We start from the raw sequence: 14164 nt of genomic DNA, 5'->3' as shown, positions 1-14164 counted from the left end.
AGTCTCCAGCACGTCCATCCCGCACTGTACTATCACAGAAGCGGAAGTGGCGGCGATCGTGCTTGCCATTACCTACGGAGACGCGAACAATCGAGAGCTTCACGTAATCACCGACTCACAAGCGGCGTGTCGGCTCCTTCTTGCAGGCAGAATACCTACAAAATTAGCTCGCTTAACAACTAACCCCCATTGGCTACAAACTCACAGCTTAAACATGAGATCACTTGGGTTCCGGGGCACTCTGCATTGGAAGGCAATGAGGTCGCTGATAGGCTAGCTCGAGGTCACACAAACCGAGCGGCCACTAATCCCGATCTCACCACCAGCATTCCTGTCCCAGCGACGTAAGTACCTATGGGGACAACGTAGGATTTATCCCCCTCCACACAAGGGTCTAAATGCACAAGAAATGCGGGAATGGAGACACCTCCAAACCAACACTTACCCCAACCTACATCAATACAACATAATGTTCCCAGAACACTACACAGACACTACACAGGCCCTTGGTGCAACGACCAGCCTACCGCCTACCACGTCACATGGGGGTGCTCAGGCCCCAAACCTCCACACATAAACATGCACCATTCGGATGCGCAGTGGGAGGCCACTCTGCAATGCTATGATCTAGAGACCCAGCGTAGGCTGGTAACACTCAGGCAAGAGCGGCAGCACAGGCCACTGGGGTCTTGAAATGAAGACTCCACTCACTGCCCCCCTCCATTTGTTTTCTTTTTTCTTTTTTCCTTTCTCTGTTCTTTTTCTTTTTGAAATAAAGTTTTCTCTCTCTCTCTTTCTCTGCGCACACACACAAAAAAAAGGCGCCGCCCACTAAGACTACCGTACCCTCTTGCAAACTTTTCCTCTGCCCGCTCGCGCGCGCTGTTTGCGCCCTCCATTCGTTGGGGGTCAAGCTGAGCCTAACTCATTTATGTCAGCCAGATTACTCCGAACATCTGATTTTAATAATTATCTCTCTATAACCCCGACCTGATGTTTTGTCGCGCTACTTGCGTTACCTGAAATTCGGACGGACACGCGGGGACTCGTTTTCGATTTCGCTTCGCCCGCGGCCTCGCCGATGGCCGCCGCGTTGTATACCAAATCCGCGTAGTAATTTGGCTCGCATTTTGACCTCAAAGCTGAAAGGCGCAGCGACCTACACAAAACGCGCTTGGTGCTAGTGGAAATGTGCGTGGAGTCAATATTAGCGGGGCATTTGCGTTCTCCGTAATGGCATGCAGCTACAAAGCTTTTAAGAAATGTTTTCACGGCAATGCAATTCAGAGAACTAGCTTCATGCTGTAAATGAAACATAACCCTTTGATAAGCATATTTTAAAACATAATCTAAAGCAGATTACCTTTTTAAGGCCCGTTCACACTTGGGACTAGCAGCGGTCGCGCGACCGTTTTGGTCGAAACGCGACAGTCGCAAATGGTCGCGTCGGTCGAAAAGCGACTGCCGCGGGCCGATCGGGCACTGCTCGAATTTCTAGTCGCGCGACCACTAGTCGCAAACCATTTCACCGATCAGCGAGGTTCCGGAGTACTCGATCGAGCACCTTCTCAATGCAATTAAATACCCCTACCTTTTCAACAAACGGCACTCGGAATTCAAAGGCAGGGAGAAGGATATGGCCAGGGAGGAGATTGCAAAGATATTCGGACTATCCTGTAAGTGCCATGAACTTCTGAGAAATGGGTTTTTCACTCAGGCGCAACATTTTATATTGACACCATTGTGATTGACACCGTCTATTCGTCGTCGGCCTTCTCCTGGAAACACGAGAGCGCGGCATGCGCACGGGCTCGCCTGAAAAAGCTGGAAGTGTCTGGCAAGCGGCTGCTACCGACGTTTGCTGTCATCGCCCAGCAGCTCTCCTGCTCCCAACTGTGCCTGACGTACTGAACCAGGTGAACCTGAGGCAGGTGGTGCTGATAGCGCTCAAAAAGAGCTTTTCCAGGGTCGTCGTCGTTGTTTCTGCGCCGAGCGCGCTGCAACTGCTCGCGCGGCCGCAGCGCACATAAAAACGGCGACGACGCCCTCCTCCTCCTCACTTGAATTTTCAAACATGGTGTTTTGCGGGCAAAATTAGAAATATGCGGGACGAGCGCAAGGATTGCGCAAGCGTTTCGCGTCGAAGCAGTCGGAAAAAGTGCGCGGACGGCGCCATTCCCAGTGGTTCTCGTTCGGAACGAGGACAGAACGAGAAGGCGACAGTCGCAAGTGTGAACATCGGTAGTGGCGAGCTCAGCTCCTCTGGTCGCAAGTGTGAATAGACCTTTAGACCGTAGGCACCAATACAACTTTTGGGCGTAAATAGCCAAGAAACGACTTCCGTTTTAAAAAAATGGAGTCTTTAGATAAATATTATTGATATATTTAAAATACAGTGACAGCGCAGTGTAAAAATTTGTCTGTGGCTTTCCATCAGCATCTACGAACGAGGGAAGCCTGCCCTGGTAGTGGCCGAACCTGATTTGATAAAGCAGGTTCTGGTGAAGGATTTCCAGCTTTTGCCAAACAGAATGGTAAGTGAAGCTCAGCGCTTGTGACCTCTTGGCAGGCCTCCAACCATTTGCCTCGAAACGTGTTTCACCCCATTTTGCAATCGTTTACGTATAGACTTCTCAGATTTGTTGGTGTTGGCGTTGTCTTGCAGCACCGGCGCAGCTCACACCCTATCGTCGACAACATGATGGTTTTGGCAACCGTGGAGCGGTGGCGGTCAATTCGTCCAGCCGCAAGTCCGGCTTTTTCAACAGCGAAGTTACGCAAGGTATATATGCTCCAATCTGATCTACCCTTTCTGGTAGGTGGCTGTGGCCTCAGAGGGGAGGTACGCTTATGGGTGGGTTGGTGCTTCCGCAGGGTGAAGGTTTCGCTCGCTGCTGGCGGCTCGGGAAATGTCGCGTTATCTGTCGCCCCGATAAGGAAAGGCGGTAATGCTAAATAAAATACGCTTAAAATGTGTTACGCCTGCAGTAAGCCCACGGGAACCGATCGGTTGAAATTTCATACGGGTGGACAAGAAGCCAGTCATAAGAGATTTGGAGAAATGCATAGCGCATGCATCATGTGCTGAGCCCATGTCTAGAAAGCGCCCTAAGCAGTAGGAGGAACGTCTAAGATACTCGCTTAATTCATTTTAAGGCCCACCGCTACGAGTTTCTTTAATGTTAGGTTGGTTTGTAGGTCTTACGTTACAAAGTGGCATCAGGTATTATGAGGGCGGCGTAGTGGCGGTTATTATGTTTCCACTACCTGGCATTCTTTAACGTGTACCTACATCGAATAGTACAACAATGTTCAATCACAGGTGCGAGCGAAACAGTGAAAGCGCTCTGGCGACACAAAGATACCGGCAGTATCTCCCTTGCGGCTTAGCATAAATTTAGTCCCTTCTTTTACAGCCACAATGAGTAGTTAACGGAAAATGCGAGATCGTTTCCGTACATATTCTGTAAGTAGTCTATGCTATGAGACAGAAATTACAAATGTCCCCAATGAAGATCAAATTTCAGCGCTTTGACCTCAGAGCAGCATTAAAACACATAACGAACATTTCCTTACTTAACACATTTCTTCCCTGAATAACAGTTTTCTGTTCCTTAAATTCAACACCTATCGGTAGGATGCTCAATACCAGAGTCCAAGCGAGGAGTAGAAATAATATAGCGGACGAACAATGACTTGAACGATTTCAGAAAGAAATGGTATCTCTATATATATGACTCCTTGCTGAATTGATTTCAGATGAACGCTTTGATTCAGGACTGTGCAAGAATCACGTGTGCTCATCTCAAGGCTGCCGCTGAAAGAAATGAGGATATTGATGTGAAACGGTGAGTGAAGTCTGAGTCTCGAAACGAAAAGGTACAGGTAGTTTTGAGAAACAGAGCTTTTAGACTTACCATTATGATGAATTTGTAAAGAGAGAATGGAGTATACTACAGATACAGAAAAGATAACCTGGGAAGATGAAATTTGTTCTTTAAGGGCCCCGTACAGCTTGCTGCTTTGAAAAGTCATTGCACAGTTCATTTTACCATCCCTTACTTCAGTGTTTCTATCGCAAATGAAGTTTGAGTTACTGACCTGGCGACATGTTTGGTTAGACGCCCTTCACACGCAATTGGCTCGGTCTGTCATGCGCTTGGACCTGTTAGCCCCTTTACGCCCTTAAGACATGTTTTAGACACGTGCTGAATTTCCTGGCGCATGATCACCGAGTGCGAGGTGTTTCTTCGAACACATCAGTTGCTAGTGCGCTCTTGTTCGTCCTGCTCTTCTGTGTTCTCTTCTTTTAAGTGCGCTGTTTTAGATGGGTCCTTAAGACTGATAACATCATGATATACCAATTTAGGGGTTTTCACCTTTGAGCTATTTCGGCCCTAGGATCCAACTTTTAATCCCAACGAAAAGAATACAATTTAGCTTGTTGCCCTAAGGTCAGCGGGGCATCTTAGTTTGCTACAAGCCTTCCACTCACTACCCAGAAGCAGTCACAAAGGTGCTCATGACGAAAGGCTAACTCTGCTCTTTAAGATTTTGATTACACATCCATTTAGATACACCATGCATCATCGGGCGCTAACCCAAAAGATAATTTTGACACGAAAGCCTTTGTAGGTTCCTGAGTGCGTACAGGATTTCTGCTTACGCGTAGTGTATCAGGCCGGAATAGTCGAGAAATGAATTGTTTGCTTAGTAAAAAAAGGCTTCATGAGGTACAGGGCTGATGTGGAGAAATTAACTGCTTTGAGACAAATGATAATTTGACGTAAGCATAGCCAAAGATGCCAAAATAATGAGCAGACGTCAAAACAGCCACGGGCGTGTAAAATGTAAAAAATACGTGCAAAAACGTTGTTCCAAAGTTGTAATGGCATGCCTCGTCATTGCATAACAACATCGAAACAGTCAGCGAAGAGTAAAGAAGGAAAAAGTAATAGAAATCAATTGGACGTGAAAACAGCCAATGAAGTCGGAACTGTGCGAAATCGAAACTTTGTGTCGAAACTCTGGGAAAGGTAGTGCAAGACAAAAATAGTAAGAACAAGAAACAATAGGATGAACCCCTCCCCCTCCCCCCCCCCTAAAAAAAAACTAGAGAGGGTATTCGAAATCATATTTGCTAGCGCTTTTTAAGACACAAAGGACATTAGAAAGAACACATATGGACAATGCTTTCCAGCTCGCCCAATTTTCCGCCTTATTAGAGAAAGTAAACAAGAAAAAAGCAAGAAACAAAAAATAAAAAGAACAAAGAAGAGCACAAACCAGAGAAGCAAAAGAGAAAATGAGTAAAAAGCAGGAGTGCAAAGGTAAGTAAGAAAGACTTTCACGTTACCACGCTTAGCGGTGGTCTAAGTGCCTGCAGCGAATCGTTTTGTACTGAATGAAAATATTTTTTTTTATTATTCACTATTATGGCAAAGCGTTCATTTGCTTTTCATAGGCACAAAAACAGAGGTTGTGGTACTGTGAAAATTCGGGCTTTCAGAAAAGCGAATTTTTTACGTGCCATGCTCATTGAGGCACCTATCGTGCAGGTTCTATGGCCACTACTCGCTGGACGTGATAGCGAGGTGCGCTTTCGGGACCGAAGTCGACTCGCACACGGACGCTACCAACGAGTTCGTAGCACAAGCCAACAAGGCGTTTTCGGCTAGGATGTCATGGAAGGTGCTTGTAGCAGGTAAAGTGCGGTGTTCGGACGCTATACATTCAATCCTCCACGTTAAAGACGACACAACTGACGCCTGTAAACAAAGCACCAGTACGTGAGAATAAGACGTCGTGAAGACCGCTCTACGTACAGAGTTGTGCTGCAACAACGAAAAAGGAAGAGAAATTCAATATGTTCATCCTTCCATACAGAGCGCATGTGATATCTCAAATGAGCAGCGACCTGGGAACAGCTATAGTTTTAATGCTCTAAAACAACCATATCAGACCGCAATTATTTTGCAGCACTGATTGCAGAAATCATTGATTGATTGATTGGTTCATTGAACATCTTGAGAAAGAACGCCGGTGGCCCCCAGTGCCATGTTTACGCATTCGATGAGCCTACGCTTTCTTTTCGATCCTTCCGTGACGCATAAAATAGCGCTTCTCTCGGCATGCACGAGGTACTTTTCTGTGGTGGGATGTACTACATGCCCATAGAATGCGCATCTGCTCCAAATGAAGATGTAAGCGGTTACCATGTATAGTGGGAATCCCCGCAGTTAGAAATTCTTTATGAGATGCAAAGAAAACGCTTAGATTTCAGGGCGCTGTTGCTGCCACGTGGAAAGGAACAGGTAGCATTTTACACAAATTAGCTAGATCAAGGGTTACGCATTGAATACATTCTCCAACTTCTCGCGGAATAATTCAATTTCTTGGGCAGAATTCTTCGTGAGCAAGAATGCAATAAAAACCTTTTTAACATCCCTAAAAAATTATATTTTTTTCCCTTTACGGCATAAAATGGTATGGCGACAATTTTGGGAAGAAAGCTGCTCTTACGATTCATGTGTACGGCGACAACATATCGAATGCTACTATGTTGTAGCAATATCACACAAATAAGTAGTTTGTTACGTTAATTATAGAAATACTGTAAAGTCTAGAAGATGAACAGTTTGGCTTATATAATATTATGCTCTAAAAGAGCCCTGACACAGGATAAAACAAAAACCCAACAAAGGCGCTCACTGCCAACTCGCGATTTTTTTCAGAATTATGTAACGTAACCCCACAAAAACACAAACAGAATCAAGTTGCTGCGCAAAACGGTGCTGCAGTAAACGCCACTTGCTGATCTCATCAGCAATGGCAGCTAATAAGATATGAACTGGCAAAAAAAGGCAAACGAGAGCAACGAAGAGGGTGAAAGTATCATCATCATCATCATCAGCCTGACTCTGCCCACTGCAGGGCGAAGGCCTCTCCCATATTTCTCCACTTAACCCGGTTTTGTGCTAGCTGCATCCACTTGAAAGTATGAGAAGAAACAAAAAATAATAAAAGGAGCAAACGTTTAACTTGTGGCAGGTTCTTGTGTCAAGAATGTGTTGTCAGTAGGCGGGTGCTCTGTCCGGATAAAAGATCAAGAGCAGGTAAAGCGACAAAAAAGAGGTGACCGGGTGAAAACAAACAACAGGGTAAAGGTATGTTTGACAGGTGTCTAGGGAGCATCAATACTGTTTCACGAATCTCAGGAGAACGAAAGCGCCCGAAGAATGGGCAAGACGCCAGCTGTGCCCACACGTACGCACGTTTCATACACCCTAAACCACGCAGACGTCGCTCCAAAAAAGACTATTTAGCATAAGATACAGGGCAGAACGTGGGAAAGAAGATGGCTACACAGTATGAGAGGACACTGAGAAAAAGTAGAGGGGAAGCCTCAGTTCACAAGCTTTCGTCTGGGAAGTGCGATCATCACTGGCAGGGGCTGAAATACGCTTTTACTTTTGAAGAAGAGGAGGGATGAAGGAGGGGGGATAAGTAGGGCAAGGAGCGAAAAGATGTTCCTTGGGTATATATTTCTGAGCATGGAACCAGTGATCCCGTGGCCTGAAAAAGGAAATAAAAAGCGACAGCACAAGGAAAAATACAATGCGGGCTGAATGATGAGTGAGCGCCTAAAACAGGTTCGATGCTGACTCGGCTTTCTAAAGGAGGGAGGCATTCCAGAGGGTGCTGATAAAGAATACATCTGGCGGCGGACAGTTTTCAAAAGCTTCCCACAAGAAGGATAGATCGACAAATAAACAAAATAATAAAGATCAAGTGAACCTCACCTGACAAGTCCTCAAGAAAAGGGATTCCTTTCCAACTGAAGTAGGAATTGATAAGAAAACATGTTAGGAAAACGTATGCAACCTATGCTCGTGCGGAGGGAGGATACAGCGTACACGTGCTCGGAATAAACTATACAACTGTTTGCTTTTTAAGAAACGCTAACATAGAAAAACAAAACTAATTGCGCAAGCAACAATGCCGCAATAATAGGCTAGAAACACTCAGAGTTCGCGCTAACGGTTTAGGGCACTCGACTCGCTGTCCTGCCGGACGTTGTATCACTAGCGCAGCTATTGTACTAAATTGTAAAGCAATAAGCCCTATAAATTCAGCTCGCTAAATGCATACGAATAAACCAAATATTGGCGCGAGCTAGATCACACCTTCTGTTTGAGTTTATGGCTTAAAACAGTTCACACTCCCGGTAGTTGAGTGCACCTGAAGTTTCGATTACTGACATTCCTTAACGTGCACTGGCATTGCACAGTACACGGATGCATTTTACCTCCACCGAAATGCAGCCGTCATTGCAGTGGTTCATAGACCTATCTACTGAGCTACTACACCGGGGTCATGCAGAAGCCTTCGTTAAACTAGGTAAGGTTGCGTATATAATAACCATAAACAAAAGTAGACGAAAGTTTTTCAGAAGATAAGCCTAGTGCTGGTGTGCTTACCCTTGAGTTCTGGAGATGCCTTAAGCGTGGTTTGCTCTCGTGCTCGAAGCCATAAGAAGTAAAGAGCAGTCAAGGTAAACACCTTTCTCACAGCGCACAGAAGTCTCAGCTGTGGAAGTGACAAGCTGGCATCATGAAACTAACTTCAGCGCCGATGTGAATACGGATTTATTGCGGAAACTGACAATGTAGCTCAGTACACTTAAAATGATAGCTAACCCGTCGCAGCTGTCCAGTGGTTCAGGCTCTCGAATACTGTTCCCAAGGATGCAGGATAGCATCCTGGCCACGGCGGCCGCTTTTCGACGGAGGCGAAAAGTGAGGAGCCCGTGTGCTGTGCGATGTTAGTGCACATTAAAACCCCAGATGGCCGAAATGTCCGGCGTCTCTCATAGCCTGAAGCGATTTGAGACGTTAAAGACTAAAAAGCATAACCACGCCTAAATACTGTTGTTTTTCTGAATAAATAAGGCTTCAGCTCACAATGTGCGGATTATCCTTTGCACTGGATGAGTCTCCCACCACCATAATGCGTAACAGCTGTCACCGGACTTCTTTACTTGTAGCCAGTTTGACACTGAGTGTCAATTGTTGAGTAGGCCGAGGGTTTGTCGTGTCGGTCAATTTTCATGCTAAAACGCAGCGCAAATATGAAGGCTGGCGGTGAAACGTTCGTCTGATGTTTTGTTTTTCTTTTTTACAGCGTTTGCGCTGAGGTCTACGTTTGGAAACAAACCTAAATATATTCGAGCTTTTTGTTCAGCTGAGAAGCATCTAAAGACAAACTTTATATAACAGCGCATTTTAATCTCTGCTTTTAACAGGGTGTGTGTGTGTGATCTTATTTCAGTGCTGTTTCCTGGGCTGGCGAAAGCTTTTCGTCTCAGGTTAGGGAGCGGAAGTGACCCATTTGAATACTTCAGCAACGTTTCAAAACGCATCATCAATCAGAGGCGTCAGAATGGTCAGGTATAGCAGCTCTTAATTTTCTATTCGTTTCCTTCATCCATGAAAAATTTTATTATGAATATTGTAATAGTTTGCACTTAAAGGTCAGCTGGAACGCAACTTATCGTTAAGTAAATACTTCAATGCCCAGCAGTATTTCAAAACAGAATCAAAATTTTATTAATCATTTTTTAGTGGCATTAAAAATTGCTATTCAAAATTGATATTTGGTATTTGTTACAAGATTGGTATTCACTGCACTGGTGCATGAAACAATATACAAAACATTGGCCTTGTTTTTTCAGCGCAAAGATGATTTCCTCCAACTCATGATGGACGCCCAAGACGGCAGCCTCTCTGCGAGTACTGAGTCTTCGGCCGAGCTGGAAAGCAAGCTGTTCGATGTGGACTCAGTGGCAAAGCTAGAGACCACTTCAACAAAACGTATACATAATTTTACTTTCGGCGAATTCTTACAATTTTCTTAATTCTAAGAAAAAGAAGCTTGTGTCGGGTGAGAGGGGGCACAGACACGGACGGCAGCCGGGCTCTCAAACTCACCCATATAACTTATCATCTATGCATCACCCATCGATGATCACCATGTGTATATTTATCAGGCTGCAACTGGACCACAAGGGTATCCGTATCCATGAGATTATCCATCTGATCCTAACGTAGCCTTACATAACTTTGAATAAGCAAAGTGCAAGGCAATTGAACCAAGTCTAACGTAATGTGTCTATGCAGTCCTCGCGGTTATGTATGACAAGCCTGGGCTTTGGAGCTAATGATTTGCTCTATGGTTACGGTATTTATGTTCCACAAGTGGGCATTCAAGTGCCACCGTTTCTCGCGAGTGGCTGCATGTTTTGGTGTCTTTGCCCTGACAAGCAGTGAGAGTCGCATAGTTTATTAAAGAGAGATCACTGCATGAGTTTGGGACATCGAAATTTGATGTTGGAAAAGCGTTTAGTGTTTCAACTCTCCTTGATCCAAGTTTCATTAGGCTCAGCCATCACCAACATCCGCAGTCGCTGCTGCCGCTTCATGTTTGGCAGGCTTCAGCGCTTAGTATGCTTCATGGACGCGTTGGTATAGGTTATCGTTGTTTGGGTTTTTGGAAGTCTGTCTAGAGCTGCCGCGTTCTCTGTAAAGCGGAAGTAACTTTACGCTACGCCGCGTGGTGGATTCGCCCGACACTATGCTTGCGGGCCTCGTCGCACTCGCCAAGATGGCATATGTCAATGCCGTATTTACTTCGATAAATTAAGTAGCGGGCCAGATGGAACTTCATGAAGACGACGATATCAATTTCTAGATTGGTGGTCTGTAGCTGTTGTAACCTGATGAAGTTGAAGTGCAGTAGGGCAGTTCAACTTATAATTTTTGAAGCCAGATGGCCTTGCGGTTTGGCATATATGGTGGCGTCACAAAGCCTGCAAGAACATTAAATATCAGCTAATTTGTAGTCGATAACAACACAATATATCGGCAACAATCACCGGTGGAAATAGTACAACTCATAACTAATAACTAAACTTAGTCACTATTATAAAACAATTACGAGGACGCTTAAGCTTCTTAATAGAAGACACCACAACACCTTTAACACCACATTTTCATACCGGGAATTGGTGCTATAGTTTATGTTTAAGTTGTTTTTTCTTAAGTTGGGATCTCAGGTTCGATGGAAACCTGCACATGCAATTAACAGCATATAATATGAGGCAGGCATGTCATCGGCTCGAATACCTGTCACAAACTAGCCACCAACTTGACCAGCACCTTGATGCCTAAAAGCGAAATAGTATATCATTGCTCTGAACGCTTCATAGAAAACAGTTGAATTACAATTTTGAGGAAAAAGTCACATGCGTATTATCCCCGGCACGTTTGGAATGATGCCAAATTTCCCACCGGCAATGGGAAACAGTAACAGCTTCTCGGTACAATGAGCCCAGTGGGCTCTCGCGTAATAGAACTATTTACAACTGATGTTTACAAATGTAGATTGTTTGATTCATGCGGTTTAACGCCCCAAAGCGACTCAGGATATAAGGCACGCCGTATTGAAGTCGTCCAACATAAAGTGTTATCGTACAGTATACAGGGGCCTTGTTTTACGCCTCAATCGCAACGCGGTCGCCGCGGACGGGTTCGAAGCCGCGTCTTTGGGTGAAGTAGTAGAGCGCCATAACTACTGCGCCATCGCGGCGTGGTTGATGCTTAGGTATGAATACCACAAATTTCAGCTACTTTAATTGTGCCAAATAATAACGTTTACCAGCAGGTATTCACAGCCATTACCAGAATTACTAAATTCATTTAGTAGTGATTGGCAATAATACTCATACTAAATAAAACCAGTTGGATACACGAAATAAAACACAACATATGGTTTATTATTACATGATGAAAAACGCAACTGAATAGACAATGCACAGGAGAGGCACACAAGCAAACATTCAGCTGTGTGTTTCATTATGTCTGAAGACCAGCTAGCTCAGCGTTCTACTGTATTATAGTTTATCATGAACCTTATGTGAGGCCCTTCAGACCCCCCTCCTTCCTGTTAGTATTCTTTTATCAGAAGATGCTACCTAAGTGCGGGTCAGAGTCCCTAATAAAACATTTGCGCCGAGCTGCCTGAGGACAACAAAACATCCAAAACATGAGCTGTGATGAACGAGAGAAATTATGAGGAACCCATTCATAACCTTTCACACACTCAGTATTGTGTTGTGCCAATGTACTACATAGTCGTCAACTTTTAAGGGAAACACGCGAGCATGCGGCCGCTTTTTTGGAGTGGCATTGTGACTGACCCAGCACCCTACCAAAACTAAATAGCAGGTCAGTCGATCATGGCGATCACGTTCAATCCCTCCGTTCTTGAGACAATTTGCTCTGACCGACCGTGTCGAACACAATGGTGCTTTGAAGAGAGCCAGAGCCTGCTCGCGTTCACACTAAGAGTGATTGATCATGAACAAGGTCGTCCGCATTTATGGTGAACACGACAGCACGTGTTCAATCCTTTCGGAGATCCAGTTTATCTCCCCGAATACGCACCGAAGCAAAATGACAGCCTTTGCGAAGCAATTACTCCATGTCTCTCGATCCGTGCCTGTGCCACTTTGGTGATATGCGGCAGTGCAGCACGCTGTTTGTGCCTTGAAGAGGGCAACTACCTCCTCAAATTTCACCCTGTAAGTAAACGACTCAGTACCTGCGGGCACCAACTGAGAAAAATGCACGGAGTTGTGATTATTTAGACGGCTCTATGCGTCAAATAGGGCTATGAATGGACTTAAACTGAAATGATGCAATCCGAGTAAAGGGCAGAGAATTACAGAGAGCTAGATGCTACTTTGCGTCTGTCTCTGCCGGCCCGGTGTTGGAGGAGTTATGTGATAGCTGCTATGTGCAGAATAAACTTGTTGTATTTTAACTATTTATGCCCTTTTAAACTGCATCTTCGTTTCGATCCTCAAGCAAGCATAGAGTGTATTTATCTGGCTCATTTATATAGAATTGAACTGACTTCTCATCTGCCCGTTATGGTCGTAACGGGAGAGTGAAATAAGCGGTAGCTATTATTTTGATATGAAGACGGATGGATTGCCATTTTATGCGCAGCCAAAAGAGCACTTGCATTTTGTGCCTTACTGCTCAAACAAAAGTGGCTAAATTAGATGATCAAGGTTTGAATTAGTGTTTGAACATTGCGTAATCCGTGACATTCTGGTTGCTACACGCCACGGCAGATTGAGTCCACACAACGCACAAAAGCTCATTGACAGACATCCGGGACCAAACTGCGCCCTCTTACCATACCTGATTTAAACCTTTAGACTATTTATACCAAATCACCTCGGGCACGTTTTTCTTGTTAAACGCCATGTCAACGCGGTTTACTTGGAGACTGCCGCAGCTAACATCATGACACATCCTAGCAACAACGTGATATAATAGAAGAAGGCGGCGGTGCGATGGGAAAAAATTTAGAATGGTTATATGCGTCGAATCCGATTCAGGCACTTGAGGCTTGTGCCAGAATGTCGCGTGGCTATGAGAACGCCGCACGGTAGGAGCGACGCCATACCGCCAATACAACATTTGAATTTGCACTGCAACGAACGCGCGCCAAAGCGATTGCCTTTTTAGGCTCATGAGTGTGCGTCCGTGTGTGAGAGCTCTTCCGCAGAACGTGTCCCATGCATAAATAAGCGTTATAAACCTGTAATGTAAGACTTTGTCAAACCATTTAACAGGCTCTAAAGAGTCAATAAGCAGACACCCATGGCTGAGTAATCATCGCGCAAAGGACTGAACCACAACCGCGCTATAAAGGCTTTCGCCTCAATGTAATTTAGTGGTCTAAAGTGCCCCCTCCAATTTTTCTTTAAAGTGTTCGCCGGTGCAACTCTCCTGCATAGCCTGTGGACGCGGAAGGTCCTGTGATACTGTCACGAAGGAAACGTGGCACTCGCCAATTATCTGATCGTTTATTTATTACTTCACATTCATTAACTCCCCCCCCCCAAAAAAAAAAAAAGAAATCCTATATATTTCTTTGCGTCCATGGCCACTGGCTCCCTTCATATGTACCTAACAATGAAGTCCCTCAAGTTCCCTGCCTTTTCTTCTCAATAATTCAAGGGTAACGCATATAGTGCTCGATCTTCACAATGCCGATACCATCTTCTTTGCAGTGTTCAACTTTCGCTCCT

The 14164-nt window shown here is 44.9% G+C and overlaps 1 protein-coding gene across 1 annotated transcript in view; it reads left to right on the top strand.

Moving 5' to 3' along the window:
* Window positions 1-14164, top strand: part of LOC146187324 (cytochrome P450 3A24-like) — a 71818-nt gene that overhangs the window by 43359 nt on the left and 14295 nt on the right. The window contains exons 4-9 of the mRNA XM_084607639.1: window positions 2438-2534; window positions 2666-2782; window positions 3760-3848; window positions 5559-5704; window positions 9331-9449; window positions 9734-9872. Coding sequence (XP_084463765.1) covers window positions 2438-2534; window positions 2666-2782; window positions 3760-3848; window positions 5559-5704; window positions 9331-9449; window positions 9734-9872 — 707 coding nt within the window. The remainder of the gene's footprint in view (window positions 1-2437; window positions 2535-2665; window positions 2783-3759; window positions 3849-5558; window positions 5705-9330; window positions 9450-9733; window positions 9873-14164) is intronic.

Source organism: Amblyomma maculatum, chromosome 6, assembly GCF_055883805.1.
Source record: "Amblyomma maculatum isolate TAMU_Amacu chromosome 6, ASM5588380v1, whole genome shotgun sequence".
Classification (NCBI taxonomy): Eukaryota; Metazoa; Arthropoda; class Arachnida; order Ixodida; family Ixodidae; genus Amblyomma; species Amblyomma maculatum.
Note: the sequence above shows the minus strand (reverse complement) of the source record. Positions and strands in the feature narration are given on the sequence as shown.